This window comes from Pseudophryne corroboree, chromosome 2 (assembly GCF_028390025.1).
Source record: "Pseudophryne corroboree isolate aPseCor3 chromosome 2, aPseCor3.hap2, whole genome shotgun sequence".
NCBI classification, from domain to species: domain Eukaryota; kingdom Metazoa; phylum Chordata; class Amphibia; order Anura; family Myobatrachidae; genus Pseudophryne; species Pseudophryne corroboree.
In genome coordinates, this window is record NC_086445.1 from 609,576,080 (window position 1) to 609,598,905 (window position 22,826).

General features: G+C 46.5%; 1 protein-coding gene across 3 annotated transcripts in view; it reads right to left on the reverse strand.

The window, feature by feature from the left end:
• Positions 1-22,826, reverse strand: part of CNKSR1 (connector enhancer of kinase suppressor of Ras 1) — a 153,103-nt gene that overhangs the window by 100,716 nt on the left and 29,561 nt on the right. For all 3 annotated transcript variants that reach the window (XM_063954744.1, XM_063954743.1, XM_063954745.1), the window contains 3 exons: positions 20,447-20,506; positions 19,891-19,959; positions 5,914-6,543 (listed from right to left, as the gene is read on the reverse strand). In XM_063954744.1, coding sequence (XP_063810814.1) covers positions 5,914-6,543; positions 19,891-19,959; positions 20,447-20,506 — 759 coding nt within the window. The remainder of the gene's footprint in view (positions 1-5,913; positions 6,544-19,890; positions 19,960-20,446; positions 20,507-22,826) is intronic.

The window sequence follows — 22,826 nt, forward strand, 5'->3', positions numbered from 1 at the left end:
CCTTGTGGTTGTGTCGAGACGCCATCAGATCTACATCCGGAGTGCCCCACTTGTCCACGAGGAGTTGAAATACTTCTGGATGGAGGCTCCACTCTCCGGCGTGCACGTCGTGACGACTGAGAAAGTCCGCTTCCCAGTTGAGGACCCCCGGAATGAACACCGCCGATATGGCTGGTAGATGGCATTCCGCCCATTCAAGAATCCTTGATACTTCCCTCATTGCCATGCGGATGCGGAGATCCAGAAGGGACGACCCCCGCTCAAACATTGGTCCTGCAGCCACCAGCTCAGTGACAGACGGACCTCCAGAAACAAGTAGATTATGTGAGACCTGATCCGGTGAGGCAGGCCGTCCCATTTGGCAAGAATCCGTTTCTGCAGATGGCGTGAATGGAATTGAGCATACTCCACCATGTCAAAAGCCAACACCATGAGACCTAGCACTTGCATCGCCGAATGTATTGACACTTGCAGATGAGATAGGAAGTATCAAATCTTGTCCTGAAGCTTCAGGACCTTCTCCTGAGACAAGAACAACCACTGGTTGTGGGTGTCCAGCAACGCTCCCAGGTGTACCATGCTCTGCGCAAGGACCAGGGAAGATTTCTTCCAGTTGATGAGCCACCCGTGGGCTTGCAGAAACTGGATAGTCAGATCCAGATGGCATAGGAGAACTTCAGGAGAATTTGCCAGGATCAACAAGTCGTCCAGATACGGTAGGATCCTGATCTCTTGACGGCGGAGTACAGCCGTCATTACCGCCATGACCTTGGTGAAGACTCGCGGAGCTATGGTCAAACCAAAAGGTAACGCCCGAAATTGGTAATGGAGGTTGCTCACAGTAAACCTCAGGTACTGCTGATGTGACATTGCAATAGGAATATGCAGGTGAGCATCCTGTATGTCCAGGGAGACCATATAATCCCCAGGTTTCAAGGCCAGAACAATAGAGCAAAGGGTTTCCATACGAAACTTGGAAACCCAGACAAATTTGTTCAAGGACTTGAAGTTGAGAATGGGCCGGAAAGACCCATTCAGTTTCGGGACTAGGAACACCGGTGAATAGTACCCCTTGCCTCTCTGAGCCAGAGGCACTGTACTAACACTCCTGTGTCCAGGAGGGACCGTACCACCAAATGAAGAGTTTTTGCCCTCACCTGATCCGAAGGGACGTCTGTCAGGCAAAATCGATGAGGGGGACGTTTCTTGAAGGATACGGCGTAACCTCGAATGACGACTTCCCGTACCCAGGCATCGGAAGTGGTCTTCAACCATTCCTGGGTTAACCCTAGAAGTCAGCCCCCCACCCTGGGATCCCCCAGGGGGAGGACCGCCCCGTCATGCGGCAGGCTTGTCAGTTTTGTTAGCAGGCTGATGGGCTGCCCAAGCCCGCTTGGGTTTGGGCTTAGTAGGTTTGGAAGTGCGACCGTGTTTCTGGTCCTCCTGACCTTTTGCTTTTCCCGGAGGACGAAAGGAACGAGAGGAAGTACTCTTAGCCTTCGGCGCCAAAGAAGCAGTACTAGGCAGACATGCCGTTTTAGCAGAGGCTAAGTCAGCCACTATCTTATTGAGGTCTTTCCCAAAAAGAATGTCTCCCTTAAAAGGGAGCACCTCCAGGGTTTTCTTGGAGTCCAGATCAACGGACCAGGACCACAACCAAAGAATCCGCCGAGCCAGAATAGATGTAGTAGAAGCCTTGGCCGCAAGAATACCGGCATCAGAAGCCGCCTCCTTCACATAATGTGAAGCTGTGAGAATATACAATAAGCATTGTCTAGCGTTATCAGAAGCATTGGAAGGCAACTCTGCCTCCAACTCCTGGGCCCACGCCTCAATGGCCTCTGCAGCCCAAGTTGCTGCAATAGTGGGCCTATGCGCAGCACCAGTTAGGGTATAAATTGCCTTTAAACCCTCCACACGCTTATCCGTCGGTTCCTTCAGAGATGTGACGGTAGTCACAGGCAGAGCTGAGGATACTATCAGCAGCGTCACTTGCGAATCCACTGGCGGGGGTGTTTCCCAATTTTTACTTAGCTCCGCATCAAGAGGATAGCGAGCCAGCATCTTCTTGTGAGGTGTGAATTTCTTACCTGGAGTTTCCCAGAATTCCTGACGTATGTCCACTAATTGGTCAGAGTGAGGTAAAACTTGCTTAACCACTTTCTTACATTTGAACCTGTCCGGTTTCTCAGGAACGGCATCAGGCTCTGCGTCATCAGTGATCTGAAGAATCATCCTGATCGCCTCCAACAAGTCAGGAACATCTACCTGCGAACCAGCCTCCCCATCAGAACTATCAGGATCAGAATCTGAGGGGCCAGTATAAATACCAGCCTCATCAGATGGAGGTGTCTGGGACAGTGGTAGACTGTGAGGAAGTCTTAGATGACCCCTTGGTCTTAGGCGGGCGAGTCAGATTTCTTTTTAGTCAGTGACTGGTTTAATTGCTGTAACTGACTGGAGATTTGATCTGCCCAGGGCGGATTAACTGCAGGGACCATAATTGGTTGTACCGGCACAGGAGGTCCCACAGGAGGCGTAAGTTTAGTTACAAGCGTAGTTAATAAAGAGGAAAATGTAGCCCAAGGTGGGTCATTTTGAAAGCCATTGCCACTATTCCACTGGGGAGTAGTGAACCCCCAGAACCCGAACTCTCTGCTGCCAAGTTTTCCTCAAACATGCCTGCAGCGTCACCTCCGCACACTGTGGGATCAGCTCCAGCCCTGTTGCCCCCTGTAGCTGACATAGCCAAAAGCACAATCTCAGGTAACACAGTACAATATCAGTACAATATCAGCTGCAATATACCTGACAAGCACCCCCTGTGCAGCTTATATATTCCGCAAACAGGGAATTCAAGAGGTATATGGTGACTAAAGATCACAAAGAAATATACACAATGAGCCCCCTCAGGTCATAGAATATAGGGATAGCAATCCGAGTAAGAGACACAAAACGGAGGTCACACAGCAGCTACATGCACACACATATAGTCACAATGTACAATGCAGAAATTATGACATGCAATAAAACTACACAGGACTAGTAATACAAAGTAATAGTATAGCTATATAATTATTAGATACATCAATGCACAGTAAAGACTGGATGTATATCACAGGGTACTTGTACTATATAACCCTGACCAAATGCAGTATTTCTTAACTAACACTGTCAACAGAAATGTAGAATACTTAAGTGTCTTGTAAAATGCACAGCGCTGACATGCAGGCGGCTTTATAAAGGAGGATTTGCCCAAACAGTCCCAGGAACAGTGCTGCTCTGTGTAATGGCGCCCAAACACTGACTGGGAGTGAGGGAGAGAGAGATATGCAGCTCCAGGGCGGGAACATTACTGTAAATGGCGCCCTGGGGCTGGAGGAGGGGCTACAGGTCTAAGCCTTATCCCCCTGCTGGACCTCACCACTGGTACTATGGGCTGTAATAAAAACGTTTTTTATGAGGAAAAAAACGACCTGTGCCCTTGCCCTGGTGGTTTAGTGGAGTCCCTGCTCGACCACAGTGTCCACGCCAGCGTGCGCAGCCCGCCTCCCACTGGCCGTGCCGGACCACGATTTCAGCAGGACCCGCCTAGGGTACCCACTTACCTCCTCCCTGAGTGCAGCCACGCGATCCAGGAAAACTGCGGCGAGTGTGTGACTAACGGGGAGCAAACCAGAGCCTCCGCTGTAAGTACCCAGCAACCAGGGCGCGGGAGTATACAGCGCCGCTGGGGGGAGGTGATGGAGCTGCAGCAGGAGATGTGAGACTGACTTCTATCACTGCTGCAGCCCTTTAAGTCTTCTATTCTTCACTTAGAAAAGCTCTCTCTGGGCTGCTGGAGCAGCCCACCTGTTGTATGCCTGCTTACTGCATCAACTGAGCTCCTGTGCATGGAGGCGGGGTTATAGAGGAGGCGGCGCTATGCATCTTGGGAACAGTCAAAGCTTTGAGCCTGTTGGTGCCTCGGATCAAGATCCTACTCTACACCCCAATGTTATTCCCTGTGGAGCCTAGTGTACGCCGCAGCAGAAAGTGATTAATGATAGAAGATGCTGTCTGCCCAGGGAGGACATTTCTTCAGAGGTTCCCCATTGTGAGAAACCACCATATTCTGTAAGTACGGTGCATATGGAATGGAAAGGAATGCTCCCAGAGTAATGAGAAACAGGTGGTGTGTCATGCTGACATGCTCACATGTGCAGCGGCCACGCCCCTTGTGGTATGTGATTTATATTGCTTTGAGCGCCAATAGGCGGTGATAGACACGCCCAATAGGTGGTGCTAAACACCCCCCTCCGACGGTGCACCCCCTAATAAAATGTTCTGCGCACGCCTATGTTTATATGTGAGCTACATATTACACTAAATATGGACTTAATAGATGGCCTCTACAGCCACAATTCAATAGAAAGCATGATAACTGGTTATAATGCCATTGTGGTAATGGGAACAGAAAAGTAATGCGATTAGGTCAGGGCTCAACAAATACTTTGGCCTCTACAGTAGGTGTCAGCTTAAAAATGTAGGCGCAAGTCAAAGTTTTAACACATTATTATGTGGTATCCATTAGAGGACCATGGGGGTCATTCCGAGTTGATCGCTTGCTGCCGATTTTTGCAGCGCAGCGATCAGGTGAAAAAAACAGCATTTCTGTGCATGCGTATGCTCCGCAATGCGCACGCGCGACGTATGGGTACAAAGCCCTTTGTGGTTGTGCTCAGGTTCTAGAAAAGTTTTCAGTCGCACTGACGGCCGCAAGAAGATTGCCAGGAAGGGTGCGTTTCTGGGTGTCAACTGACCGTTTTCAGGGAGTGTTTGCAAAAACGCAGGCGTGTCTGAAAAAACGCAGGTGTGGCTGGGCGTTCGCTGGGCGGGTGTATGACGTCAAATCCGGACACGAATAGGCTGAAGTGATCGCAAGCGCTGAGTAGGTTCAGAGCTACTCTGAAACTGCACAAACTGTTTTTGCAAAGCTCGGCTGCACATGCATTCGCACTTCTGCTAAGCTAAAATACACTCCCCAGTGGGCGGCGGCATAGCGTTTGCATGGCTGCTAAAAACTGCTAGCGAGCGATCAACTCGGAATGACCCCCCATATACATAGCCCTCCCACCCACCTAGACATTATGCCACTTTCAATCTACTTTATTACATTGTTCTTTTAATTCCAGCATTCACTTAATTTTATGCAATTATACTCTTCTCAAATCCACTCTCTCTGTTCCCTCTCTTTCCTCAAACCCATTTCCTCAGCATCACCACTGCCAAATACATTTCCTTCTGCATCCCACTGTCCCGCTTATTATCCTTTGATTTGCCTTGTCAAGACGTCAGGCAAAATGTAATAGCCTGCAATGTGGGCTGTGCGGGAAGTTTTGACAGTCTGCCCATATTCGTAAAGAGGCAAAACCAGTAAGGGCAGACTTGCAGAACTTCCCAAATTGCCCTTCATCTCAATTATTATTTCCACACTGTCCTGACATCACTATAATCATGATCATTAACACACAGCCACACACTTCCAACCCCTGCATCAATCAATATTACACCATCTCCTTCACCAACCATCCTATAATAAACATCACTCGTTATATTAACCCACCCTCAATGAGGAAAAGAAGAAATGCCCTGATTAATGCGGGCGGGGCATGAATCCCCAGGGGTAATTGTTGGCTTAATTTTTAGGCACCTGGACAACCAACTATCTGGGGCATGTCCAGCCTTGGACTAAGTACAGGCTAAATTTGATTAAAACAAAAAGCCAACATAAACATCTACCCATATAATCAGACACAAAACATGTTACAAATAACAATTCTGGCAATGCAGAGACTGATGGCAAACCACACATCTGAATTTGGCAATACAAGCAAAAATAAAATATGCAATAAATAAAAAAATAATACCAACCTTTAAATCTTGTGGATCAACCACTGGAGAAAGTTGTGCAACTGGAGTCAGCGTTTTGGCATATATAGTTGAGGACATATTCTGGAGACTTGTTGGGTCAGAAGAGCATGGAGAAATGGACAATGAGGAAAAAACGGAGGATGCGTGAGGTTTGCAATGTGATGGAGCACCAGGAAACGGCCAGGTGTTATGCATTGGTGAAGAAGACTCACTAGGCTGATTATGCTTTTCTTCAGCAAGGTTTTTACCTGAAGAAGAGACTGTACCAGAATGTTCTAGTGAAGCATAAACTCCACTCTCTGACTTTAAAACAAGTGAGTAATTGTCTGTCAGGATGGTGGGTGCACTTTGTGTTGGCAGAAGTTTTTCGTGCTTTATCAGCAAATTGGGAACGCTGTTTGCTTTCAGTATGGAAACAGTTTTATGTTCTGAAGATGAAGAAAGTACACTGTAAGTTGGCGAGACTGGAGCACTGTGTGCTGACACTGAACTGAATATTCCGTGCACAGTCTTTTTGTTTGGTGAAACAGGCGTTTTGGACGGGAATATAGAGACTTTCTTTAATACAAGAGTCACAAAATTTGATCTTTCCTGTAGTTTCAACACAAGATTTTTCTGTGGCCAGCCAACCTAAAAAAATGCAAATCGAATGAACTTGAATGTAAAATTCCATGATATGTTACACATATGTACTTAGCATATATCTAAAAATTATTCCATGCAAAAAAAACAAGTTGATGTATAACATATTTATTATAAAATTATATATACATACATACATACATACATACATACATACAAACAGAAAGTTCAGCACTCACCATAGCAAGCTCACTTATCCTCACAACATCAATAAATAAATGATGGGGGTTTAGTTAGTGAATTGGCCAATGCACAGAAGCCTGCAAACCGCTCGCCAAGGTACCCCACCTTCATGCAGGTCCTACACTATCACAAAGTCTCAAAAATTATATATATATGTACATCCCGACAAACAGCCACACCGTGAATCAGTATAATAGACCCCGCGGTGCTCAACCCAAATGGGTAGATATACAAAGACAGACTAGTGGCACTCCAGCGGACTTGTAAAGAAATACAGGACACAGCTCTGATGGTCGACGTTTCGGATGTTAAGCCTTTTTCAAGACAAACAGGAAACCTGTATGTCTTGAAAAAGGAGCAACATCCGAAACGTCGACCATCAGACCTGTGTCCTGTATGATTTACAAGTCTGCTAGAGTGCCACTAGTCTAACTTGTGTGTGTGTGTGTGTGTGTGTGTGTGTGTGTGTGTGTGTGTGTGTGTGTGTGTGTGTGTGTGTACATGTATGTGTGTGTATATATATTTCTGTCTTGTTACAAAATGCCTCTTTTTGGGGAACCCTCCTGTAATATCACCTGAAGACAGCAGCTTTCTATTCAGCTCTAAGGGAAAGGACTGGACAAGACTTCCTCCTCCTGCACTGCTAGCTAGCAGCAAATCGTTTAATCAGCATAAGATGTTTGTGCATCCTATTCACATCGTTTTGTGAATAAGATGCATTTTAATGGGAAAAAGTTGCATGAAAAGCTGATTGGTGCTACCAAGTAATGCCATAGCATGGCGTGACTAAAGGGGCTGTTTAATGTGCAGGGGGGCTAGATGTAAGTGCACACATCTGTTGCTTGCTTTTAATGGTTAGCATACAAGTCTGATGGTGGGGTCACTGCGCATGTGCAGGACATATTCTGCACATGTGCAGAACAGGTCCTGCATTCTCGCACACAGTGACCCCTAAGCCTCAGCCTGATTGACAGGCTGAAGGCGTTTGTGGGCAGGGAAGGGGTGGTGACCAGAATCATTCCTCAAAACAGACATGTGTCACCTCCTTTTTCTAGGAGTGCCGAGGTCAGCGTCCGGCAATGCAGATTTACTGACCTCTATGAAGATTTACCGACCTCGATGCAGATTTACTGACCTCGATGCAGATTTACTGACCTCGGCTGCAGACATGAGACGGCCATCCTGAGTCACCTGAAAGTTACTCAAATGACTTATGAGCAAGCAGTGTGATCCAATGGTGACATAAATAGCACATAAAAAGTGATAGTATCACTTTCACATTTTTGCAACCTTATGAAGATAACACAAGTATTAAATATGCGGCTCTACCGCACAGTTTTACTTATAATCATGGCTCTCATTAGAAGGCATCCTTTATGGATTTCAAGAAAGGGACAATGTCACTTAGTTACAGAACATCTTAGTTACTAATTGGTTCTCACTTCCCATGTGTTAGATTCTCCATACTTTACTTATCTAAAACATGGATATAAAAATAGGATTTTAATACCTACCGGTAAATCCTTATCTCCTAGTCCGTAGAGGATGCTGGGGACTCCAAAAGGACAATGGGGTATAGACGGGATCCGCAGGAGACATGGGCACACTATAAGACTTTGAATGGATGTGAACTGGCTCCTCCCTCTATGCCCCTCCTCCAGACCTCAGTTATAGGAACTGTGCCCAGGGAAATGGACATTTCGAGGAAAAGGATTTCTGTTACACTAAAGGTGAGATACATACCAGCTCACAACACAACACACCGTAAAACTGGATCACCAGGAAAACCAGAGAACAGTACGAACTAAAAAAACAGCAACAAGCTGAAGATAACAGATACACAACCTTCGTGTAACCGAAAACAACAACTAACAATACAACTGCAAGTAACAGTCCGCACTGGGATGGGCGCCCAGCATCCTCTACGGACTAGGAGAAAAGGATTTACCGGTAGGTATTAAAATCCTATTTTCTCTTACGTCCTAGAGGATGCTGGGGACTCCAAAAGGACCATGGGGTCTATACCAAAGCTCCAGACCGGGCGGGAGAGTGCGGACGACTATGCAGCACCGATTGAGCAAACATGAGGTCCTCATCAGCCAGGGTATCAAACTTGTAGAACTTAGCAAAAGTGTTTGAACCTGACCACGTAGCTGCTCTGCAAAGTTGAAGAGCCGAGACCCCTCGGGCAGCGGCCCAAGATGAGCCCACCTTCCTGGTAGAATGGGCCTTCACTGACTTCAGCAACGGCAGTCCAGCCGTAGAATGAGCGTGCTGAATCGTATTACAATTCAGTAATAGGCTGCTTGGAAGCAGGATTTCCAATCTTGTTGGAAGCATACAGGACAAACAGAGCCTCCGTTTGGCGACATAAATTTTCAAAGCTCTTACGACGTCGAGACTTTGGCACCGTCACGGCATCCGTAGCCACAGGCACCACAATAGGTTGATTTATGTGAAATGAAGAAACCACCTTTGGCAGAAATTGATGCAGAGTCCTCAATTCCGCTCTATCCACAAGGAAAATCAAATATGGGCACTTATGAGACAGAGCCGCCAATTCCGACACCCGTCTAGCGGACGCCAATGCCAAAAGCATGACCACTTTCCAAGTGAGTAATTTCAACTCCACCTTCCGCAAAGGTTCAAACCAGTGAGACATAAGAAAATGCAGTGGCGTAACTACTGCCCCCGCAGCCCTCGCGGTGGCTTGGGGGCGAAGGGCTGCGGGGGCGCCACTGATTTACAGCAGACTGACATGCGGACGAGCGTCCGCATGTCAGTCTGCAGTCTCCTTCCCTCCGCCGCTTGTTGGAGGGACACGGTCACGGCGGGCACAGCGCGCCTCCCTGTGTCCCTCCTGCATCATCTCCGGCAGCCGCGGGTCTAATAGGGGGAAGTGCCGTCCGTGAGCTCTAATTGGCTCACGAACCGGCACTTCCCCCTATTAGACCCGCGGCCGCCGGAGATGATGCAGCAGGAGGGACACAGGAGAGGCGAGCTGTGCCCTCCGTGTCCTTCCAAAAAGCGGGGGGGGGGGGGGGGGCATATATGGCACTGGAAGGGGGATATCTGGCACTGGGGCATATATGGTATTGGGGGGAATATCTGGCACTGGGGGGGGGGGATATCTGGCAATGGGGCATATATGGCACTGGGGGGGGAATATCTGGCACTGGGGGCATATATGGCACTGGGGGGGAATATCTGGCACTGGGGGCATATATGGCACGGGGGGAATATCTGGCACTTGGGGGGGGAATATCTGGCACTGGGGGCATATATGGCACTGGGGGCATATTTGGCACTGGGGGGAATATCTGGCACTGGGGGCATATCTGGCACTGGGGGCATATGTGGCACTGGGGGGGAATATCTGGCACTGGGGGCATATGTGGCACGGGGGGAATATCTGGCACTTGGGGGGGAATATCTGGCACTTGGGGGGGAATATCTGGCACTGGGGGCATATTTGGCACTGGGGGGGAATATATGGCACTGGGGGCATATCTGGCACTGGGGGCATATGTGGCACTGGGGGGGAATATCTGGCACTGGGGGCATATGTGGCACTGGGGGGGTATATGTGTACATGGCACATGGGGGGGGGGGCTATATTTGGCACTGGGGCATGTGAGTACCTGGCACCGTGGGGGAATATCTGGCACTGGGGACATATGTGGCACTGGGAGCACAGCCCTAGCAACAAGGACTACCACCTAGCAACGAGCATGACACCCAGTGCATGAAACACCTGGCAACGAGCATGACACCCAGTGCATGAAACCCCTGGCAACGAGCATGACACCCAGTGCATGAAACCCCTGGCAACGAGCATGACACCCTGAGCATGAAAACCCCTGGCACCGTGCATGGAACCAAGAGCATGAAACCCCTGGCAACGAGCATGACACCCAGTGCATGAAACCCCTGACAACGAGCAGGTAATTGAAAAGTAATTAGAAGCCTTACTGTAGGACTTAATGTGTAATGGGCATTACGGTGTGTGGCATAATGTATCATGGACATTGCGGTGTGTGTCATAATGCGTCACAGGCATTACAGTGTATGGTATACTATATCGCGGGCATTGTGATATGTGGTATAATGTCTCAGGGTCATTGCAGTGTGTGGCATAATGTATCACGGACATTGCGGTGTGTGTCATAATGTGTCAGGCATTACGGTGTGTGGTATACTATATCACGGGCATTGTGGTATGTGGTATAATGTCTCAGGGTCATTGCAGTGTGGCACAATACATAACGGGCATTGCGGTGTGTGGCATAGGGTATAACGGGTAGGGCATTGCGATATGTGTCACAGGCATTACGGTGTATGGTATACTATATCACGGGCATTGTGGTATAATGTCTCAAGGTCATTGCAGTGTGTGGCATAATGTGTCACAGGCATTGTATGTGCTATAATGTATCGGGCATTGCAGTGTGTGGCATAATGTATCACGGACATTGCGGTGTGTGTCATAATGTGTCACAGACATTGTATGTGCTATAATGTATCAGGGGCATTGCAGTGTGTAGCATAATGTATAACGGGCATTGCGATTCCTGTCATAATGTGTCACAGGCATTACGGTGTGTGGCATAATGTGTCACAGGCATTACGGTGTGTGGCATAATGTGTCGGGGGCATTACAGTGTGTGCATATTGTGTCATGTGCATTATTGTGTGCGGCATAATGTCTAAGGGCCATTGCAGTATGTGGCATAATGCATACTGGGCATTACTATAAGGAGGAAAAATGACAAATAATGTAAGGGGCATGAATCAGGATTATTTTTCTTTCCTGTGGTGGCCAACGTATGGGCGTGCAGGTTGCAAAACTGGGGTATAAGGTAGTCTTTTCCTGCAATGCCACGCCCTTTATACGAAACCACGCCCATACCAACGAAACCACGCCCCTTTTTGACGCGCGCGCTTGGGGGAGAAAAATTTCTAGTTACGCCACTGAGAAAATGTAACACTACGTCAAGATCCCACGGTGCCACGGGTGGCACAAACGGAGGATGTATATGCAGCACTCCCTTCACAAAAGTCTGAACTTCAGGAAGGGCGCCCAATTCTTTTTGAAAGAAAATAGTTAAAGCCGAAATCTGCACTTTGATGGAACCCAATTTCAGGCCTGCATCCACACCTGCCTGAAAAAAATGGAGGAAACGACCCAGCTGAAACTCCTCCGTAGGAGCTTTCTTGGCTTCACACCACGACACATATTTTCTCCAAATACGCTGATAATGCTTCGCCGTGACCTCCTTTCTAGCCTTAAGGAGAGTGGGGATGACTTCCCCGGGAATACCCTTTTGAGCAAGGATTTGGCGTTCAACCTCCACGCCGTCAAACGCAGCCACGGTAAGCCTTGAAATACGCACGGCCCCTGGAGTAACAGGTCCTCTCTGAGAGGAAGCGGCCAAGGATCTTCTATGAGCAATTCCTGAAGATCCGGATACCAGGCCCTCCATGGCCAATCTGGAACGACGAGCACCGCCGGAACCCTCGTTCGTCTTATGATCCTCAACACTTTTGGAATGAGAGGAAGTGGAGGGAACACATACACCGAATGAAACCAAATTGTGTAAGGCTATAAATACAGAGGAGGATGCCGAGTCTCTTCAGAACGACTTAGTTAAATTAGAAGCATGGGCAGCCAAATGGAGAATGCGCTTCAACACAGACAAGTGTAAGGTAATGCACTGTGGTAACAAGAACATAAATTACACCTACCTACTAAATGGGGTAAAATTAGGGGATTCTGTACTGGAAAAAGACTTAGGTGTCCTCATAGATAGCAAGCTAAGCAGTAGTACCCAAAGTAGGACTGCAGCAAAGAAGGCTAATAAGATATTAGCATGCATAAAACGGGGTATTGATGCTAGGGACGAGAGTATTATACTCCCGTTATATAAATCACTAGTGAGGCCACACCTTGAATACTGTGTACAATTCTGGGCACCGTACTACAAAAAGGATATCCTGGAGCTTGAAAAGGTACAGAGGAGGGCGACCAAACTAATTAAGGGCATGGAGACGATGGAATACAAGGAAAGGCTTGAAAGACTAGGCATGTTTACATTGGAAAAGCGGAGACTAAGAGGGGATATGATCAACATCTACAAATATATAAGGGGACAATACACAGAGCTTGCGCGGGACCTGTTTTTGGTTAGATCAACACAGAGGACTCGTGGACACTCGCTCAGGTTAGAGGAGAGGAGATTCCGCACAATACGGCGTAAAGGCTTTTTCACGGTAAGGACAATACATGTTTGGAATTCCCTGCCCGAGGGAGTTGTAATGGCGGAATCTGTCAACACCTTTAAGAATGGGTTAGATAAATTCCTAATGGATAAGGATATCCAGGGGTATGGTGCATAGTCATGCATTATAGTTACTATAAATAGGGATAAAATGTAACGGCTGACAGCAGCATCAGTCAGAAACTTTATTCAAATCATCATGCATAGGAGACCACAAATAGGTTGAACTCGATGGACAATTGTCTTTTTTCAACCTCAGATACTATGTTACTATGTTACTAAACACCCACGGAGTTACCAGGGCGTCCACTGCACTGGCTTGGGGGTCCCTTGACCTGGAACAATACCTCGGAAGCTTCTTGTTGAGGCGAGACGCCATCATGTCTATTTGAGGAATCCCCCAACGCCTTGTCACTTCTGCAAATACCTCTTGATGAAGAGCCCACTCTCCTGGGTGGAGATCATGTCTGTTGAGGAAGTCTGCTTCCCAGTTGTCCACGCCCGGAAGGCAGACTGCAGACAGAGCGCTCACGTGCTTTTCCCGCCATCGCCGCTCTGCTCTTTGTTTCGCCCTGGCGGTTTACGTGCGCCACCGCTGTTATGTTGTCCGACTGAATCAGGACAGGTAAACCTCGAAGAAGGATTTCCGCTTGCAGAAGACCGTTGTAAATGGCTCTTAACTCCAGAACATTTATGTGGAGACAAGATTCCTGGCTTGACCATTTTACCTGGAAACATCTTCCTTGTGTGACTGCTCCCCAGCCTCAGAGACTTGCATCCGTGGTCAGCAGGACCCAATCCTGGATCCCGAACCTGCGTCCCTCTAGAACAAGCATGTCCAAACTGCGGCCCTCCAGCTGTTGAGAAACTACACTTCCCAGCATGCCCTGACACAGCTTTAGCATTCTCTGACAGCAAAACTGTGTCAGGGCATGCTGGGATATGTAGTTTCACAACAGCTGGAGGGCCGCAGTTTGGACATGCCTGCTCTATAAGGTGAGAACTCTGCAGTCACCACAGGAGAGAAATTCTGGACCTGGAAGATAGACTTATTTTCCGGTGCATGTGTAGGTGAGACCCGGACCATTTGTCCAGCAGGTCCCACTGAAACACCCGGGTATGAAACCTGCCAAACGGAATAACTTTGTACGCCGCAACCATCTTCCCTAGCACTCGAGTGCATTGATGAATCGACACTCTTGCCGGTTTCAGAATCTCTTTCACCATGCCTTGGATATACAGAGCTTTTTCCGCCGGAAGAAACACTCTTGGCGGTTCCGTGTCCAGGATCATGCCCAAGTAAGGTAGCCGAGTTGTCGGAATCAACTGGGACTTTGGCAAATTTAGAATCCAACCATGATGTTGCAGAACAGTCAGGGAGAGCTCCACATTTCTTAGCAACTGCTCCTTCGATCTCGCCCTTATCAGGAGATCGTCCAAGTATGGGATAATTGTGACACCCTGCTTGCGTAGGAGTACCATAATTTCTGCCATGACTTTTGTGAAGACCCTCGGGGCCGTGGAAAGCCCAAACGGCAATATCTGAAATTGGTAATGAGAATCCTGCACCGCAAATCTCAGGAAAACTTGATGTGGAGGATATATCGGGACGTGTAAGTAGGCATCTTTTATGTCGACTGACGCCATAAAATCCCCCCTTCTAGACTGGAAATCACAGCTCGAAGAGATTCCATCTTGAACTTGAAAGTTTTCAAATACAGATTGAGGGATTTTAGGTTCAGGATCGGTTTGACCGAGCCGTCTGGCTTTGGCACGACAAAGAGGCTCGAATAGAACCCTTCTCCCCGTTGGGACGGGGGAACCGGGACAATGACACTCTGTTGACACAGCTATTGTATCGCAGCATTTACTACTTCCCTTTCTGGGATAGAAACTGGCAAGGCTGATTTGAAAAATCGGTGGGGGGGGGGCATCTCCTGAAACTCCAGTTTGTACCCTTGGGACACTATGTCTAAGACCCAAGGATCTAGGCCCGATTGAAACCAGACCTGACTGAAGATTCGGAGACGGGCCCCCATCGGCACGGACTCCCGTAGGGGAGCCCCAGCGTCATGCGGTGGACTTGGCAGAGGCCGGGGAGGACTTTTGGTCCTGGGCGCCAGACACCGCAGGCGACCTTTTTCCCCTTCCTCTACCTTTTGAAGCGAGGAAGGACGAGCCCCTTCCTTTTTTGTATTTATTTGGCCGAAAGGACTGCATCTGATAATGGGGCCCCTTTTTCTGTTGTGCGGGAACATAAGGAAGAAAAGATGACTTACCCGCTGTAGCGGTAGACACCAGGTCAGCGAGGCCGTCACCAAACAAGACACTACCTTTATAAGGGAGAGTTCCATTGCTTTCTTGGAGTCGGCATCCGCATTCCATTAAAGAATCCACAGCGCTCTCCTGGCCGAGACTGCCATGGCATTGGCCCTTGATCCCAAGAGGCCAATATCCCTTGCCGCATCCTTTAGGTAAGCTGCAGCGTCCCTGATATAACCGAGAGTCAAAAGAATGTTATCCCTATCTAGGGTATCCATGTCAGATGCCAAATTATCAGCCCACTTAGCAATAGCACTACTCACCCATGCCGACGCCACGGCAGGTCTGAGGAGTGCACCCGTAGTGACATAAATGGCCTTTAATGTCGTTTCCTGCTTACGTTTTCGCAGGATCCTTGAGGGCAGCAGTGTCAGGAGACGGAAGCGCCACTTTCTTGGACAGCCGGAACAGAGCCTTGTCCACATTGGGAGATGACTCCCACTTTTCCCTGTCATCAGAGGGGAAAGGATATGCCATAAAAATTCTCTTGGGAATCTGCCACCTTTTGTCAGGCGACTCCCAAACCTTTTCACAAAGAGCGTTCAGTTCATGAGAGGGGGGAAACGTCGCCTCAGGCTTTTTCTCTTTAAATAAGCAAACCCTTGTATCTGGAACAGGAGGCACCTCAGAAATATGTAAAACATATTTAATTGCCACAATCATGTACTGAATACTCTTAACCAATTTTGGATGTAAACTGGCCTCACTAAAGTCGACACTGGAATCAGAGTCCGTGTCGGTATTCGTATCTGCCATCTGGGTAAATGAACGTTTCTGTGACCCTGAGGGGGTCTGTACCTGAGACAAGGCGTCCTCCATGGATTTTCTCCACGTTTGTGTCTGAGAATCAGATTTATCCAGCCTCTTAGACAATAACGCCACATTTGCAGTCAATGTACTCAACATATTCACCCAATCAGCAGTCGGCGGTGCCGACAGAGTCACTCCCAAATCCTTCTCTGCGCCCCCAGTAACTTCCTCCGTGGAGGAGCACTCGGCCTCAGACATGTCGACACACTGTACCGACACACACACACACACACACTCACTGGCAATAGGGGACAGACCCACAGGGAAGCCTGTTAGAGAGAACACAGAGGGAGTATACCAGCTCACACCCCAGTGCCCATATACTACTAAAAAATAATATATGATCACTGCGCTGTTTTATATACATACATATAGCATCAATTGACTGTGCCCCCTCCCCCCCGTTTTGATCCCTGTACGTGTTAAGGAGAGTGGAGGTCCGGGCCAGCGTCTCTGCAATGTCTGTGAAGAGAGAAAATGGCGCTGGTAAGCTGTGCGGGCTAAGCCACGCCCCCACCCGGCGCGCTGTAGTCCCGCTCAAATTCAAAAAATTATACTGGCAGGGGTCTTATATTTAGTGCCCAGGCACCGATAATATGCTCTTTGCCAGTGAAAAACTCCAGTAACCTGTTGCCCAGGGTGCCCCCCTGCGCCCTGCACCCTGTGAGTGCCGTTGGTGTGTGTGTGGGAGCAAAGAGCGCAGCGCGACCGCTGCGCTGTACCTCCATTACTGAAGTCTTCTGCCGTCACTGAAGTCTTCTGTCTTCTGTATTCTCACCCGACTTCTTTCTTCTGGCTTCTGTGAGGGGTTGACGGCGCGGCCCCGGGAACAAGCAGCTAGGCGCACCAAGTGATCGAACCCTCTGGAGCTAATGGTGTCCAGTAGCCTAAGAAGCAGAGCCTTTAACTCACAGAAGTAGGTCTGACTTCTCTCCCCTCACTCCCACAAAGCAGAGAGCCTGTAGCCAGCAGGTCTCTCTGAAAATTAAAAACCTAACAGTCTTTTCAGAGAAACTCAGGAGAGCTTCCCTAGTGAGTGTCCAGTCTCTCTGGGCACAGAATCTAACTAACTGAGGTCTGGAGGAGGGGCATAGAGGGAGGAGCCAGTTCACACCCATTCAAAGTCTTATAGTGTGCCCATGTCTCCTGCGGATCCCGTCTATACCTCATGGTCCTTTTGGAGTCCCCAGCATCCTCTAGGACGTAAGAGAAAAATATTATAAACATCAAAGTAATATTTATATCTGATTGACTTCGGCCTCATGTCTTATAGGTGTTATTTTGTATTTATACTATATATACTTTTAACATTACCATAAAATAACTGAGCAGCTTCCTTGGCTGCTGCATTGCCTATATACAGGTTATCAATTCCCTCCTCCTACTCTCTGCCACTATTGTGGCAGAGGTTTATATTCCCCAGTTAAGCAGAGAGTTTGACACACAATTGCAGAGGGCAGTTATCCCTGGATTTCTGCAACCGATCATAGCGCTATAAGGAGCGCATGGCACGGACAGTGTTAATGAGCTGTCAGCACTAATCTCCCCCTCATACATCCCTCCCCCACTATAATAGGTGCCTACATACCCGTGTCAATCAGTAGTGATTGACACACACATGCAGAAGGTAAGCGCCACCTCCAGATGTCCGTAACCAGAAATAGTGCTATAAGGAGCGCTTCATGCTGAACACGTCTGTGAGCTGTTCTTCATTGTGAGCATGCCCCCCTACGGTGAAACGTACGTCAAAGAAGCTTCAAGGCGGTCACACTGATTGCGCACGGCGGGCCGCCCGCTACACAGGTTTTCCATGGTGGTATATGTGATATAATTTAATGCAATGGAGGTGTTTTTCACAACTAGTTATAGATTGTTTATGTTAATGACAGAAGCAGAGCTATTATGATGTTGGAATGGTCATCATTGGCATGATTCAGACACGGGCAGCAGTGTGCACGTATAGACCAAGAGATTTTATATATTGTGGTGAAGATAGAGATGTCAGTAGCACAGATGGTATTATAGCTGGTGCATTTACTTTCTAGAACGGTTGATTGTATCAGCAGCCTGGATCATACAAGCTTTAATGAGAAGGGATACATTAAAAAAAAAAATACACTTTTAACTAACAATGTTTCCAACAACTGCACTAGAAAAGTAACAGTGCTCTCTATCCATTACAATTGTTTGAACATGCTTCATGGATAGAGATTGTTTAACCCTGTGATATTCAGTCCATATAATCTGCCTCAACTATACCCTCTCTTCCCATTCCTTACCTGGGTTCCCAGGGGGCAAGTAGTTCTCTCATCGGCTGCGCTGGTATTCTAGCCATCAGCCGAAAGCAGAAACAAAGTTACACACCTGTATATCCCAGGTAATCTACTGCGTTTCCAAAGGCTGGTGCAAGTACAGATCTCTTATCCCGTATTCAATGCCAAGGCAAATGCAGGGCAGCAGAATCGAGAAAACACTTTGAATAGCCTTGCCTGTCTATCTTTATTGCTTTACAAGGACTAGTGAACACCAATGCATGTCTACTAGCTGAGGCCAAAAATGAGACACCAAACCTGTGTACAATTTTAACTATGTTGTTTATATATGTTATATGTCTATATTTCGCCTTTTTAATCATGTTGTGGGTTAAATTGTCACTCCAGTATTATCTTGAAGTAAACCATTAAAAGTTACATTTTTTATATTAAACCCTAAGTATCCAGTAATCCATTAGTAGGTATATCAGAGTGCCCAACCCCAAGAGAGTCTACTAAGGCGCATCCTAGCGTCTTCCTCCCTTTTTGATCCAATGGTGCGTCTTGAGACGCACCAGCGGATCACGGAAGCAGACAGGAGGCGTCTTTACACCAGACGCCTCCTGCTGCATTTGCATATGAGCTGTACAGTATTGCGCAGCCACTTCCTTGCAGCTGTGCAATACCGTACAACCCTGAATCAGGCCCTATATCCACAAGGTAAAAAGATAAGGGTTCTATTTATGAAATTAATAGAATGCTTCTCTCCAGCTAAAATCCCTATATTTAATTTCTACAAACATGAGAGAAGCAGCGAGGAGTGGAGACAGATCTCTTTGAGCTTTTTTTCATGGAGCACCTGTTGACCTTCCCCTCAGTCTTTTGGGCAGCCTCTGGTTGATTTACATTAAAAAAAAAAACCCAAAAAGGTTAAATACTTTCCTTTATTACTCATTTCCAAAGACATTGAAGAGTGGCTGCCCACTTTGTCTTCCCTAACAAAGTTTGAGTGAAAGCAATGAAATGTTGTATATGCATGTGAGGCATGGAACTTGCGTACAGTTCTGAGGATCATTGAAAAAGTATTTTGCATTTGCAAAAGTCTGGTAAAAAAACATCACTAGCCACAAAAGTTGGTAGAGAAAGCACTTGTGGGCTATTTACATTGTGTCGCGGGCTGGGTTTGGCCAATGGGCCACAAGATTAATGAAGTTACTGTAGAACATTACATCTCAAGACAGTCATCTTACATTCCAATCAAATGTGGCAGCATCAGATACTGACAAAATCCTGTTACCTAGCTGCAAATTACGAATACTTTGTTTACTTACATACATTAGATGCATACTAGCAGTGAAAAAAAATACAGACACAAGCAATCAAAACATTGCTTCAAGCATGTTGAAAAACTGCTATGTGTATAGAAGAGGTACATTGTCAACACTGCTGACCCATTTTAGTGTCATATTTTTCTCACAAATTGTACTTACCACTACCTGATCATTTACTTTAATTATCTCATCCCCTGGTAATATCTGTCCACAAAGTCTTGCTGGAGACTTGAAAACATAAGAGAATGGACATAAAAATAAAAATATGGGTAGGAAAATAGAGTAAAAAGAGAAAATATATAGAATAAACAAACAGAAAGACAGATTCCCTTTTATACAAAAAATAAATAAATAAATAAAAATCATCTTTTGGGACAAGTAAACTTTCATATATCTATGTAGCTTTGCAGTATATCAGCCACTGTAGATTGTATAATACTCTCCAATTAATATAGTCATAATGTACTCAACATAGCCAGAGTAGTCTTCAAACATTGTGTGCTTAGGATATGTGAGAAGAGAGTGACACAAATCAGTAATAAGGACAGTTTTAAAAGGGTACATACTGTATGATGACAGAACTGTAAAACATGAGACCAGATAAGGTATATATACTGTATGATGGGATGCAAGACGTTTTGATTTGTTTGCAGACAAATGTTTGAAACAGAATGAACAAATTTCATTTGTGGTTTGCAAAAAGTTAACAACTAACCTCAGCTGTCGTCAGGCAGACAAAATGCTGTCCAGAAGATGTGGACTTAATTTCAATTCCCTAAGGTATAAAAAAAAATGATATATTTGAAAACAAAAATATTGAAAGTTTCTTTAAGAGTACACAATTTGGGGGTCACATCTGAATGTAGCGTTCACAGGGAAGGTGCATAGGGCGTGGTTCAGATTAGCAAATTGACCCAATGGTTTATGTACTAATCCAATGTTTTTGAGTCTGCACACGTGCAGGATGATTGACATGCTGCAACACTTGGGGGACGGAGCAGGGATGAAGGACCGTTCTATAAAATGGGAGCATGTCAAGTCCAGACTCTGCATCATCGGAAGCAAACTTCATGGAGCCGGCTGACCAGTTCCAATGGTCAGTCTGAGTAAGCTTCATCTTATACAGACTGGCCAAAGGCAGTGACCATCATGACTAGTGGTTATGATAGTGATCCAATGCAGCACTCAGATCGCAGATGCAGGCAAGCAGCATCTTTTTCTTAGACACCTCTAGCTGCATTTCTATTTTATTTGTACAGTATTGAACAGCTGCTTACATGCGGCTGTGCAATACCATGCAAATTAGAATCAGGTCCATAGGTAACACAACTGTTTTGGTCTGTTGATTGATAGTAGACCTTGTGAATTATGGGATGCTCCACACCAAAGTTAAATGGAGCTCTGCAATTTCTCCATACAATTTAAAGATTTAAGTGTCATTTCAAGTTTTCTAAAGTATATGTTCTAGTGAAAACAAAAATGTAACAAAAAAATCCCTAGATAAACCTACCAAATGACAAACTTGTGCATACACAGCATAGCTCTCAATGCTGCAATCTAAACTGAAATGCAAAAAGTATAATTTGCGCACCATTTCCCTTAAGCGTCATTAATATGGGTCTCTATCTCCAATGCATAGCTCCCATTCCTGAGCCCAATTCATATGTCCAGTGTGTAATCCAACCCCTATTACATGTCCCCAATGCTTAACCCCAACCCCATATCCTGTACTGGAATTCCTAAATCTAGTCCCTGGTGCCAGATCCGAATCCCTAACTTTTCACCAATGCCTATGTCAAATCACTCAGGTTTTTCATGTCTCACTTCAAAAATCCAGGTTCCAATAACTAATAATAATCTCTAGTCCTAGTCCTTAGTGGATGAACAACATTCCTCCCAACATGACCCTCTCCAGGAGGGACAGAATACTCTGCTCCTGGACTTCCCTCTTAATTTATGATTGCCGTCACCTGTGCTGAAACACCTTTCTTATCCATTAATTTGTTCAACACAGGTGCCGGCAATCATAAATGAAGAGAAAAGTCCAGAAGCAGAGCATTGTGTCCCTCCTGGAGAGGGTCATGTTGGGAGGTATGGAACAATCACACAACAACAACAACAAAACGATAGTCACATGACATGGCGGCTATATTAACTGTTTTGAAGATAAGTCTATGATTTCACAGCCACTCCTTCGTAATGTCATTTTTTTTTTACCTTAGGGCCCGATTCAGAGAAACATGCGGAATGCACAGCAGCTATGTCTTGGGGCGCAGCTGCTGTGTAAAAATATGCTAATGCCATAAGAGGCATGTAAAAAGACACCTTCTGCCAGTTTCTGTGAGCAATTGGTGTGTCCAAAAATGCAGCATCAGTTCATCTGTGTGATATCGGCCATCTGAGTAACCAACAGGTTACTCAGGATGGCCGTTGTAATCACGCAGCAGAGGCCTGGAAATGTGAGGTATAATCTACAGACCTTGGCCTCGGCACGTCTACAAATCGGGGACAACAATACTCACTGTTGCTGCCCCCGGACCGCCCTCAAATGGTCGCAGCATGTCATTAATGCTGCGGCTTAGGGGGCAATTTTACTGTCGTCGCAGCCACTGACCTGCACATGCACAGTTCTGTTACATAGAAACACAGAAATTGACAGCAGATAAGAACCACTTGGCCCATCTAGTCTGCCCCTTTTGAACCATATTGTTACCTCAAACCTTATTTGATCCTTATTTCTTGGTAAGGATATTCAAATGTCTGTCCCATGCATGTTTAAATTGCTCTAATGTCTTAGCCTCCACCACTAACGGGAGACTATTCCACTTGTCCACTACCCTTTCTGTGAAGTAATCTTTCCTCAAATTTCCCCTGAACTTACCTCCCTCCAGTCACTGTGCATGTCCTCGTGTTCTAATACTTCTCTTTCTTTAAAGAATGGTTTCCATCCTAGACCTTGTTAAAACCCTTGATATATTTGAAAGTTTCTATTATGCCTCCCTCCGCCCCCCCCCCCCCCTCCTTCTCTGCTCCAAACTATACATATTAAGATCCTTTAGTATTTCCTGTGTAAGGTTTTGTGATATAGACCATGC